Source organism: Arxiozyma heterogenica (genome assembly GCF_036370985.1).
Source record: "Arxiozyma heterogenica strain weizmannii chromosome Unknown scaffold_17, whole genome shotgun sequence".
NCBI lineage: Eukaryota > Fungi > Ascomycota > Saccharomycetes > Saccharomycetales > Saccharomycetaceae > Arxiozyma > Arxiozyma heterogenica.
Genome location: NW_027042670.1, coordinates 122,898 through 150,894, shown reverse-complemented (window position 1 = coordinate 150,894; position 27,997 = coordinate 122,898). Strand labels below are relative to the sequence as shown.

Sequence of the window (27,997 nt, the reverse complement as noted above, 5' to 3'; positions counted from 1 at the left end):
TTAAAATTTCTTCCATCTTAAACCAACAGCAAAGTACCTTGAAATAAAAAAACAAAATGCACTAAATAGTGTTGTAACAGCACAAAATATTTTATAATGTTGGTAATTAGCATCTGTTTTATTACCAATGATAGCCCCAGTAATGGGCACACCAACTAAAGTTACAAATGAGACGCAGAAATACATTGTAGAATAACGTTTCCCGAAATCTTCAGTTCTGGAAATTTGTCCACAACAGACCGGTAATAATGAAAAGATGCTGCCGGAAAAGAACCCATATAGAGCACTAATCACATACAAACTATTCAAATCATTGCAAAATGGTAACCATCCGACTAACATAATAATACCTAGACCTACTAGAGTACCAATTGCAACATTGAATCTACCAAATGAGTCACTTAGTGCTCCTGGAACCCATCTTCCTGGAATACCTGTTAAGTTAATAACCATAATCAGCATATATGAGTCAGCTTGGCTAATACCTTTACTAACTGCGTAGGCACCATAATATGTGATAACTGAACAAAGTGATAATTCACCAAAGCATGTTCCTATGACACAAAACGCATATCTTAAATCACAGAAAGCCTTTGCATCGAAACTTTCAATCACATAGACCCTTATTATGTATTTCCAACGAGGTTTGGTGGTGGAACGATCGACCTCAACGTGTGGCAGTCTTTCTTTGACTAGACATAGAGAGAGAGCCAACAAAACAAGGAATATAAATGCTAGGGTACGGATCCCCCACACAAACCCATAGTATGGATCTTTTTTAGATTCTAAAGAAAACAATTTTCTTAATAGAAGTGGGAAAAGGCCACCACCGACAGAACCACCCACGGTGGCTAATGCACTAGCAGTACCTCTTTTTCTTTTGAAATAATGGGCAGGACAACTAACCAAAGGAGAAAGAACTACTCCATTCCCAAAACCTGCAACTATAGAGAAAGACAGGATGAAATGCCATAGTTTAGTAGAATTTGCAGTAGCAAAAAGACCACCAACTAAAAGTATAGATCCCAAAATCATAGGGTCTCTAAACCCGTTTCTGTCAAAATATGTACCACTAAAAATACAAGATGCAAATGTGATGAATAAAAATAAAGAAAAGACCCAACCAATGGAGGATGAATTTTCATCAATCAATTGATGGTTTTGCAAATAGTTTTCAATAACACCTGTAGTGTTAAGTAGACCAAAACAAGCAATTAAGCCTAAAAAACAACCAAAAACAACTGTCCAAGCTTTAAGGCCGCCTTCAGGATAATCATCATCGTCTGCATCGTCATAAAAATATTTTGACTCTTTTTCAGTTTTGCTATCAGTATCACTATTTTCTTTTAAATCTGAGGATGAATCATTATCATATTCTCTTGTAGTTTCTCTTGTTATATCACCATGATTTTTCTCTATGCCTTTATTAGCAGATCCTATGATATATGTCTCTGCAGGTTCAGTATCAGTAAGATATGACTCACTACTTAGAGAGCTAGCCACTGAATCAACTGTATGCAATTTTGGTGAATTTAATTCTAAATTAGCTAAAGTAGTCTTAGTTGATGAAGTTTCTGTGTAAGAAGAAGAGTCTTGAATAGGACCATTGATTGAATTCCCTATAAAATTATTACTAACCATTAATAGTGTAGAGTTCTATATACGCACAATTATATTTGTAACTGATGTGTATGGATTGAATATAATAAGTCGGAGAATTAAAAACGGAAACAAATAAGAAAGAAAGAAAAAAAGATCTAATTTAATTATATCTTGATACTTTAATATGTTGGTTGGAATATGTTCTTTAAATATTACACGTACTATTAACAAAAAAGTAACAATAAATTTATCAAATGTTGAACGATTAAAGTATAATTAAGATTTTTGACATTATTGGTACCGTTTGTTGATGCGTTATATATATACGTGTGTGTGTATGAATATATATATATATTATCACCTTTGTTAAGCTGTTGTTATATGGAACAAAAGAGTAGAAATAATGATTACTTTTAAATTGACACATCGAGGAAGAAAAAACAAAAAAAAAAAAAAGTAAAAAAAAGTAGCGAAAAGTAATTAAAGATTCACCGCTACTATCAATTAGTCAATCTAGATTATAATTATGACTACAATTGTGGGTCAAATTTTGGAAGAGTACATCACTATTGACGGTGTTTTTTGAAAAATTTTTTTATCAAAAACCTTGTAAAAAGAGAACACCTATGGAGAAAAGTTTTTGAAAATCTATTACAGCCCTATATAAAAAAAGATACTATTATTGTTGATTTTTTATGATATTTTAAAATCTATGTGAATGGGTGATTTCAAAATAATTTCTACAAAACCCTAACTCAAAATAGTTTTATCAAAGGGGAGAATGGCTGGATGATAAAGATGACTCAGTTAGTTTAGTTAGGAAAAAAGGGAAAATATTGGGCATATTCAAACAAAAAAAATACTCTTTTTGTCAACACAAAAGAAAAAATTTATTGATCTCGGAATTTTCTTATCTTAAAATTAAAAAAAAAAAAAGAAATAGAATAAGATGTGAAAAAAACAATAGTAGTAATGGAAGTCGGTTTCCGGTTTTCTAGAAAAAAAAAGAAAAAGAAACGAGAATCTCTTAGATCTTATTTTCCTGCAAAGTGGAGTTTATAGTTTTAGAAATTACACCCGTTAGTAGGTGGTTTTCCTCTTAAAAATTTTTCAGATGAAAAAAGCTATGTAAAAAGAAGAAATCTTCCTAAAGAAAGGTACCTAGAAAAATATTATAGCCCTATCGTCTCATATTGTTTGTTGAGTGTTACTTGAACTAGACCTTAACAATCTTGGTATAACTAAAAAAAAAAAAAAAAAAACAATATACTCTGTATATAGTCAATGTATGAACGATTGAATATATAAAGGTGCACATTGAGAAGTTGAATACAGATTATCCTTCAATGATTATATAAAAGTCTTTGCTATCAATATAATATTTACTCTCAGTTAGTATTAAAATGTTATTGTCTTTCTTTTTACTTACTTGTTAACCGTTTAATATCATCAGAATTCAAGAGAAAAGACAGAAAGTCGCTAATTTTACAATCAGGAATTTTAAATGAACTTTTCATTTATTGATAGTTTTACAGAATACTGAGTATATAAAAAGAACTAAGTATTATCAAGTTATTGGAAAACAATATAGTTAGTTTATGCAAGAATATATGAAACTCATATAAATTGATGGTTTCAAGATATATTCTTCTACAAACCCTTTCTTCAAATGCTTATGGTAACTTGGGGGAACCTAAAACACTGTTTCCTTAATCAGACCCTTTTTGTGTTGGTATTATACATTCGTCCTTTGTTTAACTTTTAAATTTTCTTGCTCTAGAATTTCTTTTTTTTTTTTTATTTTTTTTTATTTTTCAGAGAGCCATCATTTTACATCGTTACTCTAAAGATAACAAAAGTCTTGTCCCCTCCCCATTTTTGAAGCACAGATTAGAAGTAAATCAAAAAAAAAAAAAAAAAAAGAAAAAGAAAAAAAAAAACAAAAAAAAAATACTTTCTAAAAATGAATGATTCTTGATACCATCAAATTGAGAAAAGTAATGAAAAACCAATTCATTGTTTTCAAGGAGAGAAAAGCTTTTACAGCTTTTAATTATCTATGTCAGGTAATATTAACTAGTAGAGACTGTAATCTTTAGTAATTAGTGATAATGCTATTAAAAATATTTTTTATAAGTAAATTGAAACAAAAAAATTCTTTGTAAACACTTTCTATAGATGGTTAAAGATTGCACGTACTCCTCTCTATTCATCTGATTATTTTTTTTCCTTGACAACCGAAGAGTTTATAGAAATGTAAAAGAGATGAATAGATTGTCATCTCTTCCTTTTAAAAAGCCTATTAACAAATAATTTTGGTTTACTTTAATTGAGTATGCTGATTTCTTTCTATAATCTTCTGGTTAAATTTCATTTGTTTCTTTTTATTACTCTTGGTACCATGAAACTTTTGAGAAAGCTTCTTATATGCTTCCTTTGTTGTCAATAAATTACCATATGCATCCTTGTATTCCAATTTTATTTCTGGATTATAATGACTTAGATCTCTATTATCACCTGCTTGGATATTGTCATTAAACTGATTTGTCGATGATAATATGTTGTTTGAAGTTGTTGATGTCTCTACTTTCCTCTTTGGTAATACATCCTGATCTTTTAAAAAATGTAATGTTGCAGCTATACCATTATAGAAATCTACTTTTACTTTTGAATCTGTATCATTATTAGTTGGTATGTCACGAACATCGTCTTTCGTTGGTGATTGATGTATTATATTCTTATCGTTATTACTTGTTTTCTCTAAAGTTTGACTATTTGTGGTTTGATTCTCGATTAAAGGATTAGTTGACACAATATTGGTGTTGAGAAGATCAAAAAATGCAGAACTTTCATCTATTGTTAAACTTTGTTTATGTATGTTTCCTAATCTATTAACAGATTTTAATCTCTCTTGTCTTTCTAGTTGCTCTCTTTTGATTTTCATGACTATTTCATGTTCGTTCATATTATCTGCTACTTTAGATTTTCTTTGTGGTATAATAGTCCTTAAATTATTTAGTTCATCGTCATCATCTTCTTTTTCATCACTTTCATCATTTAAGTGAACTAAATTCATAGTTGGAGGTAATTCAATTTTCTTCCTTTTCTTAATCAAACTTTGCTCAACACCTTTCTTTTTTCTTTTCTTTATTTTAACTCTTTTAAAATCCGTAATTTCTTCATCACCTTCATTATCACTTTCAAATATAACTCTTATTTTACCATCCCCATTTTGTATTAACTTCTGTTGTTGCTGTTTTTGAGAAGCTGTTAGTTCTTTATTTTCATCACTCTGTATTATGCCACCTACTATGATACTGTCCTTAATAAATTTAGAATCCATATCATATTCTAAATTATGAATATCTACAGAGGATAGTTTTAAACTCATTTTATGTCTTCTTCTATCTTTATTCATCGTCTTCAATTTTAAATTTTTCTCAGTTTCTTCCTGTATTATAAGATCCTCATTTTCTAGAATATCTTCATTACTGCTATAACTATCATTAATGATATCGGTGTCCTTCAATGTTAAAATAGTGTTACCTTCCTTTGGAAGGGCATTAATGTCATGAGAAACTTTCATTATGGGCAATTCATCATTTCTGTTGTCAAAAACTTTATTGGTATCGTTATTTTTTTCCTTTTCATAACCATCATCTTCTTCTTCACTATAATGTTGTAACTTTACTTTATTTTGGTTTAGGTGCCTCTTCCCTACTTGATTTAACCAATCCTTTTCACTTTCTTTACTACTTTTATTCAATAGGTCATGTTTAGTTTTGTTTCCATTTATCCTTTGATTAATTTTTGATAATTTACTCCGAAGTAAAAACACCTTATCTTCAGTGATAAAAGATATATCTTTATTATGAGAACTATCCTTATTCTCCACATAAGATATTTCTTTATCTATATTACTCTGGCTTTGCCTTTCGATATTTTTCCCATTTTTTGTTGGGGGATCGTACGGAATTGGTTTTAAACCTAATTGTATTCTTAGTTTATTTGTTTCCTCAATTGACAACGATATTTCCTCACTCATACTAGCCACAAAATGTGCATATATGCCTGTTTCTAATAGATCTTATTATATATATGCACCTTCTTATGTTGATGATTATTACTCTTCTTCAGCATTGATTATTTGTTGGTGGTTAAGTAATCGCGTTTGATTAAGTCCACCTTTTTATTGTGAACTCATCTATTTTTTTATTTTTGTTTTATGTATTGTTTTACATTAATTTTTCTTTTTTTTAATTTTTTTTTGTGTACAATAGGTTCTTTGAAGTCTTCTACAACTCCTAATTAAAAAACAATATGAAATGCTTTCATGTCCCATAGCATTTTTTCTCTTATAGATTTAATGGACAATTGGGTATTTTAATTAATTATTGTAAACTATATATTGAGAGCTAAAATATGTACATGTTGATATATGTTCCATCAGGGGAAGGAGATAATGATTTATCCAACTTATATTCTTTTTGCTGAGAAAATAATAAGACTAACTACAACATTAGGTATTATATTAATGCAAAATATAATGTAATTTAATAACGTATTTTAGAATAAATGTAACACTATAGTTTGTTATGATGTGCATATGATCATGCCTTTAGTTAATTTGGTCTAACTATAATTAATTATCCTACTTCTTTCTCTTTAACTAACACGACCCAATAGAAGGACATCCTTTCCCTAATACAAGTAATATTCAATTATATTTTAAGCTTGTCATTAATGTTATAAATATCCTATAAACACAAGCTACACATATAGATATATACTAATATAAACTGAACAAACAATGTTCAGCAGTGATTTCTTAAAAGTGAGAGTATTCTAATTTACAAAAGATTCAAAATGAAATGGTAAAAACAAAAAAAAATTCAAAATAAGAATAAACAAATAAAAAGATATTATTCCTTTTTTACTATATTTTAAAAAGGAAAAGACATTTTTTTTTGGATTATTTGTAAGTCAATATTTATGCATCATATTTATTTTTTTCCTTCTTAGATTTCTTATCCTTTTTATCTTTTTTTTCTTTCTTTTCTTTCTTGGACTTTTTCTCTTTCTTTTCTTTCTTTTCCTTCTTGGATTTTTTAGATTCTTTAGATTCTTCTTCATCTTTATCATCTCTCTTTCTCTTCTTATCTTTCTTTTCTTTGGTTTCGGTTTCAGAAGATTCTTCTTCATCGTCAGTATCAGCTTCAGGTAAAGCAGATTCAGTCACTGTGTCAGCATCTGCATTATAAGCTCTGGCTTCTGTGATTTCCACCTTCTTGCTTTCTCTGACAACCTTTGGTGTTGTTCTTAAGTCTCTACCTTCTAATTGAGATAATCTGTTTTCAACCTTGGCTCTGACTTCTAAACCAACGTCACCAGAATCGTCTCTGTCTTCAGCTAAAGCATCGTAACGCAAAGCTACTGCGGCTTTGGCAGCTAGGACTCTAGCAATCTTACCTTTGTTCTTACCAGTTGCTTGACCAACTAGAGAAGCATGGTATAGAAGACCATATTTTGGAGTGTCGTGTTTGGTCTTTAAGGCTCTAAACAAAGCTTTTTCAGCACCTAATATTTGGATAGTAGAAGCTGGAGCCTTTGCTAAAGAAATTAAAGAACCAGCATGAGCTATTAATCTAGCACCAACTAATTCACCAACTAATTGAGTTAAGTTTGGAGCAATAGCTTTCATTCTAGCAGATAAGTAGTTAGATAATTGTTCTCTATAAGCAGCAAAGTCTACAATTTGATCAGCTAAGGCCTTGATGTTATCTAAATCTGTTTGGGTAATTTCAGTACCCATGGACACTTCAGCAGCAGTTTTAACACGTTCTTCGATTTCTTCTGGTAAGATTTCACTCATGTCAGTTTCATGAGCCTTAGATCTAACACCCATTGTTAAAATAATTCTTGCATATGCAACAGAGTCTGTGACAATCTTGGCTAATTCTGGGAAATGCCAACCATACCATTCTTTAACTCTCATAGCATAAGTATTTAATTCCTTGTCTAAATCATCTAATAATGCAATAGCTTGAATAATCATAACGTCAACTTTATCAGCAGAAAACTTTAATTTATGACGACCAATAGAATGTGCTAAACCTAGAGACATCTTATCTAAATCACTTTCATTTAAACCAGGTAATAGATCTGGTAAATATTCTTTCACAGCTCTGTAAATATCCAGTGTGACTGCATCTGAAACAACATTGAAGTTGAGACCTAACTTGTTAATGGCATTAGCTAATTTGGTTTCACTAACAACCAAAGTAATCTTCTTATCCTTTTTGATTTCTTGTAGTAACTTTTCTAACTGTGGAGATACTTTACCTTCAATAATAGAATTAGCTTCTTCTAATGCATTTGCTGCAGAATTAAATTTAGAGAAAGCAGCAACTTTAAATTCCTTTAATACTTTTTCAGAAGAGTTTAAATCTTCAATTAAAGTAGTAGATTTGTAAATCTTTTTGTCAGAGGCCTTTAAAAGGGCATAACCTGCAGAAGTTTCAGTTAACACGTAGGACATATGGTTTTATTAAATTAACTACACACTGCTATGGATCTCTTAGTTTGTAACCGTATCATAAACAATATAAATTACTTCCAAAATTGCAATCTACACATGTTTTATCTACTATGTTACAAATATTAATTGTTTTGTGTATCGTTTCAGAAAATTTTCGATGAGCTCAAAAAATTTTTCAAAAGGAAAAAAAAAAGAGAAAGAATTGAAAAAATCAGATCGGCTTTAGAAGTTTTTATGATTCTCGTTATTCGGAAAATTACGGAAAATCAACCTGTAAGTTGTCCGCAACAGAAACGTACTTCTCTACTCATTTTTAGCATATTCCAATATGGCGGAATGGACAAACCGTCCCTATTTAGGTGTCCAGGAGGGACTCGCGGAATTTAGTATTTGATAGTTTTGGATTAGGTCCAGATTTTCTATATTATGAACACATGAAATTGATTGGCATCATGTGTTTGTACATTGGAAAGTGTTAATCTTTTGGTTTCTTACATTTAAAAAAACAGATGTGTTCAATTGTCATTCTAGATTAACTAACATGTTATATATATTGTGCAGAGGAAAATATAGATGACCGCAGCTATTCTACTAAACCATTCATAATATAAACATATGCATCTATCTATAGAGTTTCTTTTATCACTTAATCGACAAGGTGCCGTGTGATAATTTAGATTAGGGTATTAACAATTTTAATTAGTCGTATAAAAATACGAGAATTACTGATATTTTCACAACTCTATCTTTTTTGAAAACATTTTTGTAGACAGAGTCTGTTAAAAGACAACACAGTATCATCAAGGTAAAGTTACAAGTGAACGGAACTAGACATTAACTAACTAAACTAGAATAGCAAAAAGGATTAAATATATAGTAAGCAATAAATAGTTATGTTAACTAAATTATTTAGAACAGTATAGTTAAATTATTGGCTTTTCTATGCTTGTTTAAAGTATAGAAAGATGCTGTGCTTTTAGCTTGACTAATTCATAGAGAACTGATATGTTTTTTTTTTTTTTTTGAATAACTTACTATTTTAATATCACAGATTTAGAAGTTCTGTGACATAAATCACCTAATGTTACTGTCAACAACTTTGTTCACTTTATAAATGATGTCAATATCCATGTTTTTCATATTTAAAAACTTAACGTTTATAGGTGTATTTTCCTACACTATTCTTTATATGGAGTACGGTTTTGTGTATCATATATTTGGAAAATAATTAAGATTTATTTATCTTATTTTATATTTTAGAAGATTCTATCTCTTATAAAATATTATCATCAATTACAATTACATATTGTATGTGCGCACGTCACAAATATGTTCTTTATGAATATTTGTACTTCTCATGTGATACTACAGTGTATAAAGTTTTAATAGTGGCTGATTAAGAAACGATAGTAATATTGATAACTTACTTGGATGGATATATGATAAGGAATTATTTTACAGACCTAGCATATTGATATCTGGAATACTATTACATCTCTGACACATGGAATCCTGATATCACTATAAACGATCATGGAACTCTTAAGTCGACGACGATATTCTTGTTTTTCTTGTTTCTCTTGCTTACAGCAGCATAAGTATTTTTATGTTACTTTATCTCTTGTGTACAGCATAGTTTATATAGCACATATAGAGAACCGATCAAGCAATATTTATCTATTTTAGTGTTTAGAAGAGTATACCTCTCGTAATAGGTTTATTATCTATTACAACATCAAAAATTGTCTATCCTTATACACTGATAAAACCTATAATACATACTCACCGTAATAAGTGATGTGTAATAACCCTGAGATCATGTGTTTCTGATAATAGTAATTCTTGTTCAAATCTCAATAATATTTCACTTGGATAGATATAAGATATAGACTCTTTCTATATCTCTAGATGTAATATTCCTATATATCTATATATCTATATCCCTAATCTAAGATAACCTAATAGTATACACTTATATACTATATATCTAAACTTATGTAATCCTTGATTCCTTGTTCCTTGCTTGCTTCTTAGTTGCTCTCTTGTACTTATGTTGGTTACTCCTGCTTTTATCTATGTTTGTAAAATTTTGCAAAAAGGAAAGTTTAGAAAAATATCGCCAACCCTTATTTTTCTAAACAAAACCTAAACAGTAATATCAGGGATACTGCATGATGCAAAAACGTTGCTACTCAAAATGTGTTCTAACCGAGGATCGAACTCGGGACCTTTGCCGTGTGAAGACAACGTGATAGCCACTACACTATTAGAACTCGATCTTAGCAGGAATCGCGTTGGATAGATTGTACTCTAATTACAATCGAAATTGTAAGATATGTTTTATATATGCTATATTAGTATTATGTACTGCAATGTATTGTCTTTTTGCTAATGAGAGTTTATTACTGTCATTTCAATAAGAATTATTTTTGTTGGAATTTGGAGCTCCTAGCGTCCATGGTAATGACAGAAATCATTAAGTTATAGATGCTTCTTCATTGTGTACTAAATACATGTATATACTTATTATAAAGTGTATACAGTATAAATTCTTGTATTTACTTCAAGTCTTCTTTTAAAGTTTTTCATTTCTTTTCAAATCTGTGAAAAATATATTTGATGAAAAACAAAGTGTCTACCTGAAATTATGGTACATTCGTGCACCACATAATATACAGAAAGACTAATTAAAAATAATTCTTATGGAAATGACAGTAATGAACTCACATTTTCCAACACATATAAACACTTACAAATTATATAATTGGTTAATCCTAACTATTAGGTATATTAGTTTTAGTTATTATTGTTGAAATAGAATATTCTATAATGAAATAGATAGAACAATAAGATTTTAGCAGACACTAAACGATAAATTGTTGGGTAATAATCGTTGAGAGGTCACCAAAAGTTGTTGAGTTTGTTCATTAAATATCTTACTGTTCGTAGAGGAAAATGGTTGAATGTTAACATATATAAAGCCAAGGATTTCATCATACATTATTTTTATCTTATTTACAATCTTTGTATATTATTATTTCTATGTTGTATATAGAGAAAAAAGTGAAGAACTTTATTATAATTTTGTATACTAAATCTGTTTAATATAATATTGAGAATGTTTACTATTTATCCAATTACTATAGGCACTCATTCCCAATAATTATTATTATTGTAGTTTTTTTTCTAGGTGGAACCTATTAGATAGAATATCAATGTTAAAGCTGAAAATTACCTCTAACATCATTTCTAAATAATCAAAGGTTTATAAAATATTTTTTTTAGTGTTTCGCCATCAATGTTAATCTGATGATTGTTTGTTTGAATACACTCACAATCTGGACTCACAGTTTCACTTGTTCCAAGTCCTTTGCCTCCACATTCGGCATTACCCACGAACTATGTATTTTAGGATTTCTAATTAGGGCATCTTATACAAGGCATGTTCTTACTTCTTATTCTAGATCTTGTTGTTTGTTTTTATTATATGTTTTATATAAATAATATATGGAAGAAGAGTTGAAGAAAATAAATTAGTCTTTGAAGATATTCTCCTTTTGTATGTATTTTAGGCTCAATTAAATCCGTTAATCAGAGACATTTATACAGAAATCTTAGAAACATGAAATTGGTAACATAATGATAAGTTATGAATATTTAGAAGAAAATCCCATTTAATAGAATGAATATTCGTTGTTAATGGTAACTATGTAAAGTAGTGCTAGTATAGAATCTCATTTAAGAGGAAATTATGTTGATCTTACTTTTCTTTTTAGCTTTTAACATAATTTCATATTATTTTTTTTACACATACCAATCATGGATGTCTATTACATATATCTTTTTAAAATGTATCTTAAATGCATTCCATAAGTAATAAATATTACAGCATAAAATTAAACTTCATTTTTTTAATATATTAGTTGAGAAAATTCTCTGTGTGTTTTTATCAAAGTTAAAAAAAACAATTCTTTTTATCCTATTTTTTTTTTAACAAAAGTAATCAAATATATTTTGCATGTATTAATGTAGTTGACAGTATCAACATATAATATATTAATACCTAGAGTCTCTTAAATTAAATACACCTTCCGAATCAATATTACAAAGATTATAGTAAGCTAAAATATAGTTATAAATAAATAGTTTATCTTTTTTGTTAGACTAACATAAATTTTTTTAACAAGCTTCTTTTGATTTTTTTTTTTTTTTTTTTTGATACGTATAAATGTTTATATAAGATAAAATTTTCGTTATTTTCTTGAAATTATGGTTGTATGTAAGTTCTCGACTGATAACTGTAAACTTAGGTTTGTCCTGAAGTTGGGTCTACAATGTGAAGGCTACTTTTGAGAATAATAGTACTACTAGTATTTTTGATCCATTTCAATTTTGATGTAAAGAATGTTCTTAAAGCGGTAAAAAGATAAACATATTAAAGTTTCTCCTCAAACAGTAAGAAATCTGAAATAGATAGTTACTCAATAAACAGTAGGTTATGTATACAAACCGTTTATCATATATAAAACAAATAAATTACAAAGTGAAGAAAAATAGATGAGAGAACAGGAATTGTAAAATTATCATCCCAGTTAAAAATGCTAATCCCTTCACTTAACGCAGCAACTAAACCTACTAGCCATGCTAATGCATGTAAAGTTAGTCGACTTGTTTCAGTAGTCCACATTATCATCCCATTGGTATTGGTACTACCATAAGTTGGCACAAAAAAGCCATAAAACATATAACATGTGATTACTCCTGTAATAAAAGCAGCCAGTGTACCAGCTAATGACTTATGTTTAGTTAACTTAGGTGTTAAATGACCATATTTTCTACCAAATGTGGAAGCTGCAGTATCGGACCAACTTAGAAGGCACAAAGAAATCATAGCTACATCTTTTGAAAAAAATGTGAATGAAAGTATTAATCCCAAAAGATACCACAAGACACCATTATAGGTATGTACTTCCTTTTTCCTCATTAATGGACCTACAACATGGCAGTAAAGAACGTTGAAGAAACGCCAATGTAATCTTAATACATCTAACGCAAAAATAATTACAAAAGCTATTACCAATGGTTTGATGACATTCTTATAATACACACCTTGTGTATATAAATATAGTGTAATAAATCCAATCGAGGAGTGGAAAACTTTACGTGGTACTTCATGTCTTGTAACAAACTCACCAAACCATTCATGTGACTTTATATGTATTTCTGTAACAGGTAGATGAACGTCTTCATCACTAACATTCTCCGTTGTTGACACTGATAAAACTTTCCCTGCTCCTTGTTTGATATTTCTTTTTGATAAGGAGGACATATCCTCATCATGGAGCTTACTATTAACTGTATCTTTTACTTCTGACATGACGACGTTAGATAAAATTTATGTCTTCTTCTGAATTTTATAAAGTAATGAGCAACTGGTCAACTATAGGCTGAAAGCATATTATTGTTGTAAATGGAAGTAGAATAATATCTTCTTGTATAAGTTAAAAATTACATAAGTCAGTTTTGATTTAAATAAATACAAGTTGTAGTTATCTATATTATTAAAAACGAGGTATACTATTACATATTTGATTTTTTCTCTGTTTTGAAAACTTTTTCAAAGATTATAAAATTTCACATGGGCAAAATGAGAATGTTCGATATACATAGATAATAGCAAAGAGTGGATCCACACATTATCTGCCTTTACATATCACGAACTCATATATTTGCATATGATGTAATCGTTGTATATCTTGACATCTGTCACTAAATATTGGTAATGTTATATATGTTCATACTTTAAAATTAAAGGATACCTAGTTACTAAATTATACAATTAACCTAAATGAAAATATTAATATAGATATATAAGAATATTGTAATGAACTCAGTAAAAGGTAGATGGCTTCTTGTAAGAGAAAGTCTTGGTAGACTTTTGGACTCTGTGTGGTAATGGGAATTTCAAGTCCTTGGTCAAGAATTGTTTGACGTAAGGTCTCTTGACATCAGCAGTCTTTTCGATTTCAGCGACCTTTAAGATGTGAATAGATCTAAATCTAGCTCTGTGTCTAGCAGCCATGTCTTGGTATAAAGTTTCGACGGCATCAACCCTGGTGACGTCTCTAACTTCCTTGTACATGTTGTGAGTACCAGATCTGGAATCGTATCTAACCCAGATACCGAAGTTCTTGACCTTGGTTGGGTGAGCTTCAGTGATTTGGTTAACAGAAACGATTTCACCAGAGGCCTTCTTAACCTTGTGTAATTTTTGTAAGAAGTACCAGTAACGAGACTTGGCAACAACTTCATTTGGAGCAAAGATTCTCATTCTGAACAACTTTGGTTCTGGAACGGATTCAGTTGGTAACTTACGACCAATAACTTGATATTCTCTTAAATTAGCCACTATTTAAAAAAAATAAAACGCAAAATAGAATTGTTAACACATCAGTTATAACAAAGTACAAACTTAATGTTAAACTTGGTTTGTTAGTAAGCATTTTCCTAATACCATAAAAACTTGCTTTAACAGGTGGCCAAGACCTGAGAGAGTTGTGGATAATATTAGACTAAATTAACACCACATATCTCGTAAATAGAAAATAATCCATTTAATAGTCACTTCAGATAAACATTTTATATGGACAATATAACCAAACTCAATTTCCAAAATATACAATTGTATGATTTTAAATCTTTTTCCAAATTTACATCCTATGGAGGGAAATATGGATCATATATTATCATCTATGCATACATTATTCCACGTAAATCATGAATTATAATTAATCTTACAGAATTAATTTTGTAACATCATCTATCTCTCAATCAAACGGTCCTGTTATCTGCTATTCATATTCTTACTCACTTTTTCAGTAGTCTGGTTCCTCTTCGCTTGTCTTAGTATGAACTTTCAAGGTGCCAGCAGGTGCCAGTTTTATACAAGACGCCCATAATGTATGGCACACAATAAGAAGATGGTACAATACGTTTTGTTAAATTCATTCATACACCACAAAGCCCATTTTGCTACAATACGTTTACTAAAGGTGGGACATGGTTATTTTCCTTTTTCCCCCCATATTGGGAAACTGGTTCGGGCAGATTAGAAAGAATTTTCCTGTGACGAAAAAATGAGGTGTTACCAAGCGGGTTTCTGTGTAAGTTGGAGTTTGGAATTGAGACTGGGATACTTTGGCTTCTTTCTAAACATTTGTTAACTTCTCAAGAGGATAACTGTTTCGATATCGAATATTCTTTCCAATGAGTTTGTTTTTTTGTTTAAAAAACTACCGAAATTAACACATTAATGTGATTTTTTGACAAAGCCGGAAAACTTATTGAAATTTAAAAAAAAAAAAACAAAAACAAATAAAATTTATAGAAGTATGTACGGATGTAAAACAGTCCAGAGAATGTAAAAAGAAAATCAAAAAAAAAAAAATAAAAAGGAATATTGATTTAAAGTAACTATATAGCAATATATAAAAAAGTATAAAAATAAAGATATATATTTATTATTCTGAATAAAAGATATTTTGAAATCAAACACCAAAAAGATATGTATTTTTTAAAGTTGGATAAGTACACTTAAAATTTCAGTTTTTAATAGACTGCTTCAACTTGCTATGTTGTAAAACTTGTTTCAAATGGTGAATAAACATGTTCTATTATATTGTTGACTAATGGTTTTTCAGTGCTAGCTGTAGTTTCAATTACTGTATGAGGTATACTCCCATGTACAGTAACAGGATTAGTTGTGGCAATATCTACTTTTTCTTCAAAATTTCTTTTAGTAAAATATTTTAATGGGGTTTTCTTCTTAGTATTGTTTATGAATTCATGATACAGCTCTTTAATAGAGCCGTATGTTGCTCTACCACTGTTACTAACACAGAGGTTGGGTTGCATATCTAAGTGTCTGTTTAAGACAAAATTAGCATGTTGCATATAAACTAAGGGCCATAAAATAATCGTTTTAGTCTTGGATCCCAATGCGGGAATGATATTTTGAATTAGTCTAAAAGATAACGCCACACTTCTATCAAATTCACATGAAAAAGAACCATAGACAGCTTTACCATCTGGAAAATATTTATGTGTTGAATTTTCAAAGGCATTATTTAATGGTAATATTACTGGATCGAAAGCACCTCTGACTAAAGGTTTTCCTTTAGTATCATAAATTTTTTCATTGTAATATTTTCTAAAATGTATGATTTGAGAGTGAGTTGGTTTATAAACATATTTTTGGGTTTTAGTAACCATTGAAGATTTTATTCTTTTGGTTATGCTTTTGGTTTTTTTAACAGGTATCATCATATCATCTCCCAACTTCTTAAAAGTTTTCGTTTTAATTGAAGGGATTAACTTTTCAGTTAATTTTAGTGACGAAAATCCAATTTTATCTACAAAATTTGTAATCGGAGACACAATTTTTATAGGTTTAGAATTAATTATTTTAACCAAAACAGGTTCTACACTTGCAATAACCACTCTTGTGACTGCACAATTATTTGCATGTGATTGTGTTTCTTGGACAATTGGAAAACTCTTCAAATACTGGATAGTTCTAAATTGACTATGTTGTTTATTATTTGATATATTGTTTAATTTAGCAGAGTAATTCTCATTTATCTCCTGTACATCATGTTGAGATTGTTCAACTGATTTTTGTGGCTCAACTATATTATTTAAACTTGACATTTTAGATTTTCTATGAAATATTTTTGGCATTTTGTTATTCTTTTCCGTCATAGATGGAGTTGAAATTAAAAGATAAGAACCATAAAAGAAATGAACCACTCCTTTAAATATTTACAAAATTTTCAATAAATAAAATCCAATTTTAATGAATTTTATTTTGCCAAAATGCTATTGCTATATTCGTTAATTTAAGAAAAAATCATTTTGCTATCAATTTTGTTTTAGTAAAACGTGCTTATTTATTTTCTAATTAGACTAGTGCTAATATTCCTTATAATCAGTATATTTCTGTTAATATCTTTATTCATACAAAAAATATTTTTTATATAGTTTAAATTACATATATTAATTCTATAACAAATCGAAAAATTCTATATGCACTTAGGCATATATTATCATTTTTATACAATTATTAAAGTTAAAAAATTACTATTCTTGGAAAAACTTATATTCTTTTAAGTAGGTTTACCCAAAGCTACTTGAATAGAATATAAAGTAAATTTAATTTAAAGAAATCGTCCAGCTGAACATATTAATAATACTACAAATCACTTATTGAAATTCATCGAATAGTTTTTCGAACTTGAAATATTTTATTTGTTCCCTAAAGAAATAGATTTATATTACATTTCAATATATCTTTATGTAGGAGATCATATTTTACAATTTAAATTTCACTATGTATGTTTTTGGCGTTACAAAAAGATTAGGTAAGAAGTTTTTTGAAAGATGACAAAAAACAGCTTTTTCCCAAACATTACATATATACAATCGTAAGTAATTTTCAGTTTAATAATAATATTGATGCTTTTATCTTTTACATTAAAAATACTTATCTAAAATATTCCAATTAAATGATGAAAAAGAGATAATCAATGTAATAAGATATTTTTAATATATTTCTAAAAAAATTTTGAAATTATTCAAGATTGTTTTGCAACTTCCTTCCTTCCCTCATTTTTTTTTTAAACTTCTGAAAAGATTTATATATAGACGCTAATATTTTGAAGACATTGAAAATTTTGTAACCATCATAAAATATCTAATTTACTCTTTTTTGGCAAAATCAAAATTAGCATCTTTTTTCAAAGTCGAAATTAACAAAATATGTGATATCATGTTTAATAACCTCAAAAAAAGATACAATGATAAGTAAAGAATACCTATGTATTATATACCTTCCCAAAAAAAATTTACTCATTGATATTACAATTTTGATTTTTTTGAAAAGAACACATTCTTCAAAATTCATAATACCAAAATATGAATTTCAATATTTAAAAGAACTCAATTATATGAAAATAATTGATTGCCTTAAAAGCATAAAGATTTTTTCATTAACTATCAATTAATTTATGTATTCACAATTTCATACGATATGATTAATATTATTCTTTAATATATTATTTCTGTTAAAAAAATAAATGTATTCGAAGAACTATTTTTATAAGAAAAAACGTTTTCCAATCTTAGACTTTCATCAATTAAAATTACAACAAAGTTGAATTCTGAATACTATAGAAATAAAAATTTAGAACATCATTTAAAAAATAATTATTATAATCGTTGATTACACAATTGTAAACAACAAGTTTTACATTGCAACTGAAGTGAAAGATTCCAATTGCCTATTTATCTTTTCTAAAATATGAAATCTTCTTACAAACCTTTTTGATATATTAATTACAATATGTGTACCCAATTTAAAAACCAACCACCTGAAACAATAATTTGATCTATATTTATATAACACGTTTTTTTTCCTTTCATTTTCGAAACCTTTGTTATACAGGATCGGAAAATAAAATTGATATAGACAATATCAACTTAGAGTTGACATTCCTTATTCTGTTTTATTTTTTATTTTTTTTGCTTTAATTCCAATCTCTGTTTTCTTGATAACTATGGCAGTGATAAATCTACATTGTATCAGTGAGGTTCATTCCTTTTACTTAAAGAAGAAAAAATTATTGTCTTCTTACTCACTTTTTATAGAATACTCTAAATTAATTGATCGGTTTATATTTCCTTTTCGAGCGATAAAAAAACCTTAAAACAAGCCATTGAAAATGTTTATTGAATAATAATTACGTGGCAAGACCCATCGGAAATCCAACACGAAATGTTGAACTAATATTACTGATCATACAATCTTTAGAAATGAAATGGAATAAGCAATTAGATTAAAAATTACTTTGAATTACCAAAAATCAATGTCTCAAAACTTTTAGACGTCACATTCCTTAAAAAAAGAGATTACTACCAAATACTATCATATTTTTACTAATTATTCTTCTGTCAGAGATGAATGATACTAAAAGTTCTGTTCCCATAAGACACTTTGCTAACTACGGTAACCCAAAGTAGTTCTAACTAATACTTAGTTACATTTGTCACTTTTGTTAGAAGCATGACCTCTAATAAGTTATTGTATTCAGATTATAAAACTCAACTTCTAGATCTAGTAAAGTAGAGTTAAGAACTAGACACTTTCTTCGTTTTCAGTTTAGTAGTTTCAAATTTAATTTGAAAAAGAATGTTACCAGTTAAAGTTCCTGCACATTAACAAAACAGGAAATGAAAGAACAACAACAATAATAAATATTATGCTATTATAAAAGTCAAATTAATAAAATTTGATCTTATTTTACGTAAAAAGGATATCACAAAACAAACACAAGAAAAAATGTTACAGCATGTTTCCTAATTTGATTATTGAGTAAACAAAAAAAGTTTATTTTTCACAATTGTCACAAATGAATAAACAATAGAGTAATATATCAAAAAAAAAAGTTAAATTTGCCATTTTTGTGTGAGAAGAAAAAAAAAAGCGATATGTTGAAAAAAATTTCCAAATGAAGAAATCACCCGAAATATAATTATAAAATCAAATAATATTTGAATTTCAGAAACAACATGGATTTGCTGTAATGACTGAATTCTTATTATGAGATTATTGTTTTCCTGCAAGTTGACAATAAGCTCGGGAATAAGTGTATAGAAATTGAAAATTAACAAAAATTTTCTAAATTCGACAAAAATAAACAAAGAAATTTTTTTTATATTATATCATAACCAATAAATAAACATCTCTACAATACCTTTCATAATAACAACCACTGTACAAATAAAGTAGTTCGGTTTATATCACCAACAATTTTCACGTATTTTTTTTCTGCTATTTTCTCGTTTTATTTTTGATATCGAATCCAGTCTGGAGAGTCATTCTCTAATTCCAAAAGTAGGGTCTTTGTATTGCCATGTGCTAGTTGCTCCATTTCTACATACCTTACTGACTATCAATAATTCTTGAATATCATTTAATAAATTTTTACAATTGAATTCATCTTTTGGAATCACTAAAGCATGTGTTATAAGTCCTTTTATTTTTCAGTAAGATTGAACATAACCAATTTAATTTCATTGATATTTTGCATAACAGGTAATTGCTTTCACTAACTTCATTGTGTTATAGTTGGTTCCACTATTTGACAAACTTTTCAACATTAGTTAGTTCAAATATATCAATTGATTCATTGTAAAAATTCTCAGTTTCTTTAAAAAGATTTATAAAATTTGTTATTAGTTGTAAGATACCTAAGAGTAAATTATCATCAATTGAATCAATATTTAAATACTTTGTAATTCAAGAATAAAATTGTAAACATAATTTAACAAGCTATGTTATTTTTGTTCTTCTCTTGCTATAGTTTTCTGTATACATTGTCAAATACCTAATATTACCATTAATATATCAAATGTGACGGCCTTTCTTTATGTTATATAATTATTCAATAAGTGTACTTAAGATCTAGTTAAACACTACATATTTAGCTAATCGTATTTTTCTCTTATTTCAAAACGCAAAAAGCCTGATATTGGTCAAATTACTTTCCTCAAGGTTCGTACGTAGCTAGGGAGGAAAACAAATCTAACTATTTGAAAATTTTTACCCAAAATAGTAATCTAATGAAGTTTCAAAATAAATCATTTTTGAGTTTTAAATGACCAAAGGTAATATTCTATAAATAAGACTAACATTCTGAACATCTTTTTTAAAACATTAAACCAAAGACATGTACTCAAAAGAACTTCAAAATATTTCTATTCTACTAGTACTTGTATTTCTATGAATAGAAAAAAAATATAACGTACCTACTAAGAATATTTATTGATAGACACAATAAACAATTGTACATTAAGTAAAATAAAACAGTCTGCAAACAGTTAGGTGCAAAAAAAATATACCCTTTATATCATATTATACGTAATTCTTTATTATAAAGAATCCATCTTATTTTCCTTGTTGGAGTTGATAATATTCATAAATAACATTCTATTGATGAAATTTTAAAAACGTTCTAGATTTTAATTTTTACTAAAATTTCTTGGAATTATTTTTTTTTGAACTGCATTTGGATATTGTTTCCTATTTTTCTTATTACCTGTACAAAAAAATACAAAAAAAATGACAAAGGAAAAAAAGTGAACACTTATTTTAGTCTTTTTGCGCAAGATTAGTTGAAAGTTTTATTTTCTCATTTGCTGTTTTTTTTACTCAGTAGAGTAGATAGGAGAATGAATCTAAAAGACTAAAACAACAACCCTTATGGATGACAGGATATAAAGACATCAATAACAAAATTTGACAATCAGGCTTCTACAACTTCATGAATAAATATTTGAAGTTTGTAAAGTTTATGTTCATACTACTTATCCAGCTTTACCCGTAAATTTTGAGGCCTTCTCTACTTTAAAAACCAAAATAATAATGAAAACTCCACAGTGTTTAAGACGTACTATGTTATCTGCTATACGTAAGTATACGAACGGTTTGTAAGAAAAGTTGTATAATTCAAAGAGTATTATTTGTGTCTTAATGATTCTTGCTATTGTAATCAACTGGATTGCCTGTGCCTTCATTCCGCTTTCCACCTTTTTTTTTTTTGTTTTCTTTTTTCGTTTCTTTTTTTTTCTCGCTTTTTTTTGTTTACCTTTTATTGTTTACAGTTTTTCTTAGAATAGATAAATCAAAGTCATCTTTCTCGAACGTTGTAATAATGTTTGGTGCCTTCCTTCATATATAATATTATTTTTACTGACACCCCACTAACACTCTATATATTTACAATAAAAGTCGGAGTAATTAAACTGAGCGTATAACAATTCCGTACATTACTGATACAACTTTCGTTACTACGACTACAAAAGCATAAAGATCAAGCCATTATTGCTTTTTAACATTATACTGGAAGAGCCATGAATACTCTTACAACTGCTACTTCCGTTATTTCATTTTCTTCTTTCATAAGTAACGTCTCAATATCTACTCCGCCACATAAAAATTATGAAATTAATTCGCTAACTATACCATCAACCCCAAACAAAAAGACAAAAAATCATAATTTTCATAGTGACAATAATATAACATTAACTCCATCCAAACCACATAAGTGTGGAAAAAAGATAAACTCATTTTCAAAGAAGGTACGAAAAAATAATGGGAATATTAGTAACATTAATTACGCTGGTAATACTCATGTTCCAATATTATCACCTATTCCAACAGAACTTCGTCACAGAAGAACAATGATAGACAGTTTTGAAGGAATCTTAGGGGAACGATTGAATAGAGATCTAGAAGCACAATCTCCTATCTCTGATTTAGAGACAATAAGCCCACTAAGTGACGTTTCCTCATGCTCTCCCAGCCTGGATCTTCCTAAAAAACCTCTAGATTTTAATGCCATACCTTATTTACCATGGAGCTCTAGAGATAGATACTCTTCTATGGATAAACCAAATACTATTATCCCTTCTACCTTGATTGAATTACAAAGTATAAATTCAGATAAAAGAGAAGAAGAGTTTATGTTAAATCTACCCTCATTAAATTCTAAGAAGAGAAATGATTCGGATGTTAGATTATCCATACCGCAACATAGGAGCAAGACTCCTATTAAACCAATCATCAGAAATGATTCCAGAAGCTTGCATCTTATAGTAAGTTCTGGTAACGGTTCTCTAGACGATGCTACAATATATGCAACTGAGCTCAATGCATCATCTTCTTCAACGTCTCATCGTATATATAATTGTTCATCATCAACTTCAAAAAGTAAGGAATCAAGTTACAATATTCCTATCATACAAAGTGTTTGGGAGCGTATAACGATTCCTGTAAATCATAAGATAAAAGAAAAACACAAAAAATTGAGAAGCACTTATTTTGGTGATATTTATGATTCAGAAGATGAACAAATATCTACAAAAGATGACTATGCCTTAATTCGTGGATATGAATTTAACATTGATTTCAATGAAGAACCAACCACACGCCCAAACAAAACTGTTAGATGGAATGTACCAGCTTGATTGATTGATTTTATTAATGACTCGTTTTTTTTTTCTCTATAACATATTTTTTTATTCTCTCTTTTTTCTACATTCATTTCTTTACTTTAACACCTTTATTATGATACTTTCTGTCTGTTTATCATTATGCATATTCTTTTTCTTTCTCTCTTTCTTCTCTTTATGCATCTATGGGATGTGACCTGTTGTAATGTATATATATATATATATATATAAGCAAACGTATGAACGATTATATAATTAATTATAATACCAATATTATGTAATGATTATTTGTAAATATTAGTAATAAAGATAACTAATAAAACGTCAAATTTCTAGAAGACTAAAAAAAAAGATAATCCATAACATTCTCTTACGGGTGTATCGTTCCTTTTTCGTGAAACATACTACTACTAACTTCTTCAATCCTCAAAAGAAGCCCTCTTCTTTTTTGTGTAAACCCTAGAATAATCCACAATTTTCACATGGCAAGAATAATTTACCCCCTCTCACCTAGAAATATGAAAAAGAGAAATCAACCCTATAACTTTCCAGAAAGATATTTACACAAATTGGATAATACTGTGTAACCCTTGAAATATACTTAGTTAATACAACGCCTCTTACTTTTTGATTCGCTTAGCAACTTCGCTATCTTCGGATATTTTTTGGTATTATCATCAAACCCCTATCTCAATGTATAAGAGCATAAAATAAAAATACATAATCTGTTTTCTTAACCCTAATCCGTTTTTTGCTTGTCTCTTTTTTCCTTTCATTAGTTTAACGGATTTTGAACTTTTTCTATAAGGGAACAAAATTGAAAAAAAAAAAAGGTATAAAATAAAAAATTTCAAACTTTGAATGAAAAATTGTTTGTTGCATAATAAACGTACACAATTAATCGATGAATGTTGGAATGATAAGAGAAATAAGTAATTTGGTCTTCTATTTTGTGACTTTTTTCTCAAGTTGCTTGCTTTAACAATTAATCTATTTAAATTTTATAAATAAGATAATCAATAAGCATTTATATAAACCTTGTGGCAGTTGATAGGTCCGTCAAATAAATAGCTTGTTGTGTTGAGTTGTTTACATTCAATTAATTGGTTGATTGATCTGCTTTAGACATTTCGTTGCATGCTCAATCATCTATTAATACAAGTATACACACCTACATACGTGCATACATACATACATATATATATATTTATTTTCATATTAATACACCATGGCTCCATATCAGTATAACGTTATAGTTGGTGACCCAGAAAATGAGCATGAAACTGCTCCAAGAAGAAACCAACGATCTGCCAAAGCACCAGTAACAACTCCAAGAGACATCCAGTGTGATTCGGTTTTTGAACTGGTTACAGAATGTTGCAAACGTTACAAGAATAATAATTGCATGGGCTGGAGAAATATAACTGATATCCATGAAGAAACAAAGACCGTTACTAAAACTATCAATGGTAAAAAACAAGATGTCGAAAAGACTTGGTTATATTATGAATTGACTCCTTATCAATATATTAAATTCTCTCAACTAGAACAAAATATGATCTATTTAGGGAAGGGTTTAGTTCACATCGGATTGACTCCTGCCAGTAATGATAAGTTGCATATCTATGCTTCTACTTCTCATAAATGGATGCAAATGTATTTGGGTTCCCAATCTCAAAATATTCCAATTGTCACTGCTTACGATACGTTAGGTGCAAAAGGGTTGATTCATTCCATTCAACAAACCGAATCTTCTGCAATTTTCACTGATAATGCGCTTTTACCAACTTTAATAGAACCATTGAAGACATGTTTGAATATAAAATATGTGATCCATTCAGAAATTATTAATCCAAATGATAAGAGACAAAATGGTAAGATCTTTAAGTCTGCCAATGAAGCAAAGGAAGAAATATTAAAACTACGTCCAGATATCAGATTTTATTCGTTTGATGAAATTTTACAATTTGGTAAAGACAATAATGATACCATTGAAATCCATAAGCCAAAACCACAGGATTTGTCTTGTATCATGTACACTTCGGGTTCTACCGGTGATCCAAAGGGTGTTGTCTTAACTCATGCTAATATTATTGCTGGTGTCGGTGGTGCTGATGTTCCGGTGTCTCGTTTCGTTCAACCAACGGATAGATTAATTTGTTTCTTACCATTAGCACACATCTTCGAATTAGCATTCGAATTATTATCCATCTTATGGGGTTCTTGTATTGGTTATGCCAACGTTAAAACATTGACCAAAACATCGGTACGCAACTGTGAGGGTGACCTAGTAGCTTTCAAACCTACTATTATGGTAGGTGTTGCAGCAGTATGGGAAACTGTAAAGAAAGGTATTATACAACAAGTTAATCAATTGCCTATGCCTATGAGAAAAATATTCTGGGTTGCTTATCATACGAAGAGTGGACTAGATCGTTTTCGCTTGCCTGGTGGTGGGTTAATTGCATCTTTAATCTTTAAAAAGATTAGAGCTGCTACTGGTGGGAACTTGAGAGTAGCTTTAAATGGTGGATCTCCATTAAGTGAAAGTACCCAAAGATTTTTAACTAACTTGATTTGTCCAATATTGATTGGATATGGTTTAACCGAGACTGTGGCAAATACTTGTATTTTGGATCCTGCAAACTTTGAATTTGGTGTGGCTGGTGATTTAACTGGTTCTGTTACTGTAAAATTGGTAGACGTGGACGAATTAGGCTATTTTGCTAAGAATAATCAGGGTGAGATTTGGATTAAGGGTGCATGTGTTACATCTGAATATTATAAAAACCCAGAAGAAACTGCAAAGGCAATCACCAAGGATGGTTGGTTTATGACCGGTGATATTGGTCAGTGGGAACCAAATGGTCATTTGAAAGTTATTGATAGAAAGAAAAATCTAGTAAAGACTTTGAATGGTGAATACATTGCATTGGAAAAATTAGAATCAATTTATAGATCCAACCAATATGTCCAAAATATTTGTGTATATGCTGATCAAACTAAAGTTAAACCAATCGGGATCATTGTTCCAAATCACAAGCCATTAATTGCATTGGCTAAGAAATTAAATATCATTTCATCCAATGATAAGTTGGAAGATGAAGAAGAAATTGGACATCATTTTCAAGATTCAAGATTACAAAATGCTGTTTTACAGGACTTATTAGCTACTGCAAAAGAACAAGGACTTGTTGGCATTGAGTTGATTGCAGGTTGTGTATTTGCTCCTGAAGAATGGACTCCACAAAACGGCTATGTTACATCTGCACAAAAATTAAAAAGAAAAAAGATTTTAGATGAGGTTAGGGATCAAGTTGAGAAAGTTTATGCCTCTAATTCTTGAACTGTTTAAGTGTTAAAAAGCCGAGATGAAAGTTCGGTTTAGAGGAATATAGAAAAAAGAAAAAGACAGATAAGTTGCTAAAGTTAGTATGTGGTGCTGTTAGTACTTTTGGAATATTCTAGGGAAACAGTTACTTGCTAGTATATGAAATACTGTTTATTAAATAGTTTTGTTTTAGATAAAAGAATAATATAATACTTTTAGTATATATAATAATATCCTAGAAAGAATAGTCACAGCTTCCACTAATTAATCTATATATAGATAATAATCTTTCTATCTTTGCATTGCTTTTATTTTGGTTCTAATTACGTACTATAAGTGATATGTTCATTACACTATCGAAAAATTCTTGTTTGAATCAACTTTATTAGAATGCATCTTTGAGAAAACGAAATAAAAAATATGAGCAATACATAAAACATTATTGCTGTTGCCAATATACATTAAATAACCATATCGGTTGGTCCTAAACAATAATAGTGGATACACCTATTATGAACTCTAATATAGATACAAGTGTATATGTTGGAAATATCGATCCTCGTGTAACTAAAGAGCAATTATATGAACTATTTATTCAGGTAGCTCCAGTAGTTAACATAAAATATCCAAAGGATAAAATATTACAAAAATACCAAGGCTATGCATTTATCCAATTTGAAACAGAGAAGGATGTTGAATATGTTATTAAACTCTTACATAATACTGTTTCCTTATATGATAGATTACTTAAAATAAGGAAATCCGCAGTTAATACCAAGAAAATTATTTATACTACAGATTCTAAAAACATTAATAAAAGCAATATATCCTCTTTTAATAGTAATGATAAATTGGAACCACCTGTTGCTAAATTATTTGTCAAGGGGTTAGATGAATCTATTGATGATAAATCGTTACAATCATATTTCAATAAATTAGGACCATTATATAGAAGTCCAGAATTTTTCTATGTACATAATAATAGTATTCGTTGTGCATTTATTTATTATAAAAATTACAAGGATGCAGATGAAGCGATAAATAAGCTTAATAAACAATTATTAGCAAATAAAGTCATCACTATTGAATATGCATTTAAAGAAAATAACAGAAGTCAAAAATATGGAAATGATATTGACAGATTGCTAAACAAAGAAGCCTTAAAGAACGGATTGTTATAAAGTAATAGCACATAATAAGATAAAAAAATAAAGGTTTAAATAATTTAATTGATATATTTGTTGATTATGAGATTTTTTTTATTATAATTCATTAGATTTTCATATATGTATATTTTTTCTTGCCGTAAAGGAACCTCTTTTATGCACATATATTGTTGAAGGGTTGGTCTAATATATATATTAATAAAGGGATATTTATCTGATAACTTTTCAAACTTGATATTCTTCTACACTACAATTCTTTGGCAGATTGTTCCAGTTGTTTATATCCCTGTG

At 28.8% G+C, this 27,997-nt stretch overlaps 9 protein-coding genes and 1 non-coding gene across 10 annotated transcripts; 3 read left to right on the top strand and 7 right to left on the bottom strand.

Moving 5' to 3' along the window:
* Nucleotides 1-1,641, bottom strand: MCH5 (riboflavin transporter; the record flags this gene model as incomplete). Its single annotated transcript, XM_064858050.1, has 1 exon — nucleotides 1-1,641. One exon carries the CDS (start codon nucleotides 1,639-1,641, stop codon nucleotides 1-3), a length of 1,641 nt encoding a protein of 546 aa, XP_064714757.1.
* A 2,281-nt stretch (nucleotides 1,642-3,922) lies between these two features.
* Nucleotides 3,923-5,647, bottom strand: SNU66 (U4/U6-U5 snRNP complex subunit SNU66; the record flags this gene model as incomplete). The annotated part of the gene is made up of 1 exon (XM_064858049.1): nucleotides 3,923-5,647. One exon carries the CDS (start codon nucleotides 5,645-5,647, stop codon nucleotides 3,923-3,925), a length of 1,725 nt encoding a protein of 574 aa, XP_064714756.1.
* A 945-nt stretch (nucleotides 5,648-6,592) lies between these two features.
* Nucleotides 6,593-8,140, bottom strand: NOP58 (RNA-processing protein NOP58; the record flags this gene model as incomplete). The annotated part of the gene is made up of 1 exon (XM_064858048.1): nucleotides 6,593-8,140. One exon carries the CDS (start codon nucleotides 8,138-8,140, stop codon nucleotides 6,593-6,595), a length of 1,548 nt encoding a protein of 515 aa, XP_064714755.1.
* Nucleotides 8,141-10,339: 2,199 nt separating this feature from the next.
* PWA37_001416 lies at nucleotides 10,340-10,413 on the bottom strand. The gene has a single exon. It is a non-coding gene; the product is annotated as a tRNA-Val (tRNA).
* A 2,243-nt stretch (nucleotides 10,414-12,656) lies between these two features.
* DGK1 (diacylglycerol kinase) lies at nucleotides 12,657-13,517 on the bottom strand (the record flags this gene model as incomplete). Its single annotated transcript, XM_064858047.1, has 1 exon — nucleotides 12,657-13,517. One exon carries the CDS (start codon nucleotides 13,515-13,517, stop codon nucleotides 12,657-12,659), a length of 861 nt encoding a protein of 286 aa, XP_064714754.1.
* Nucleotides 13,518-14,030: 513 nt separating this feature from the next.
* Nucleotides 14,031-14,471, bottom strand: RPL20B (60S ribosomal protein eL20 RPL20B; the record flags this gene model as incomplete). Its single annotated transcript, XM_064858046.1, has 1 exon — nucleotides 14,031-14,471. The coding sequence occupies one exon, from the start codon at nucleotides 14,469-14,471 to the stop codon at nucleotides 14,031-14,033; it is 441 nt and encodes a 146-aa protein (XP_064714753.1).
* Nucleotides 14,472-15,769: 1,298 nt separating this feature from the next.
* Nucleotides 15,770-16,900, bottom strand: SPS4 (Sps4p; the record flags this gene model as incomplete). Its single annotated transcript, XM_064858045.1, has 1 exon — nucleotides 15,770-16,900. The coding sequence occupies one exon, from the start codon at nucleotides 16,898-16,900 to the stop codon at nucleotides 15,770-15,772; it is 1,131 nt and encodes a 376-aa protein (XP_064714752.1).
* A 5,208-nt stretch (nucleotides 16,901-22,108) lies between these two features.
* SFG1 (Sfg1p) lies at nucleotides 22,109-23,224 on the top strand (the record flags this gene model as incomplete). Its single annotated transcript, XM_064858044.1, has 1 exon — nucleotides 22,109-23,224. The coding sequence occupies one exon, from the start codon at nucleotides 22,109-22,111 to the stop codon at nucleotides 23,222-23,224; it is 1,116 nt and encodes a 371-aa protein (XP_064714751.1).
* A 1,213-nt stretch (nucleotides 23,225-24,437) lies between these two features.
* On the top strand, nucleotides 24,438-26,555 carry FAA1 (long-chain fatty acid-CoA ligase FAA1; the record flags this gene model as incomplete). Its single annotated transcript, XM_064858043.1, has 1 exon — nucleotides 24,438-26,555. One exon carries the CDS (start codon nucleotides 24,438-24,440, stop codon nucleotides 26,553-26,555), a length of 2,118 nt encoding a protein of 705 aa, XP_064714750.1.
* A 497-nt stretch (nucleotides 26,556-27,052) lies between these two features.
* On the top strand, nucleotides 27,053-27,721 carry HSH49 (U2 snRNP complex subunit HSH49; the record flags this gene model as incomplete). Its single annotated transcript, XM_064858042.1, has 1 exon — nucleotides 27,053-27,721. One exon carries the CDS (start codon nucleotides 27,053-27,055, stop codon nucleotides 27,719-27,721), a length of 669 nt encoding a protein of 222 aa, XP_064714749.1.
* Between the last annotated feature and the right edge of the window lie 276 nt (nucleotides 27,722-27,997).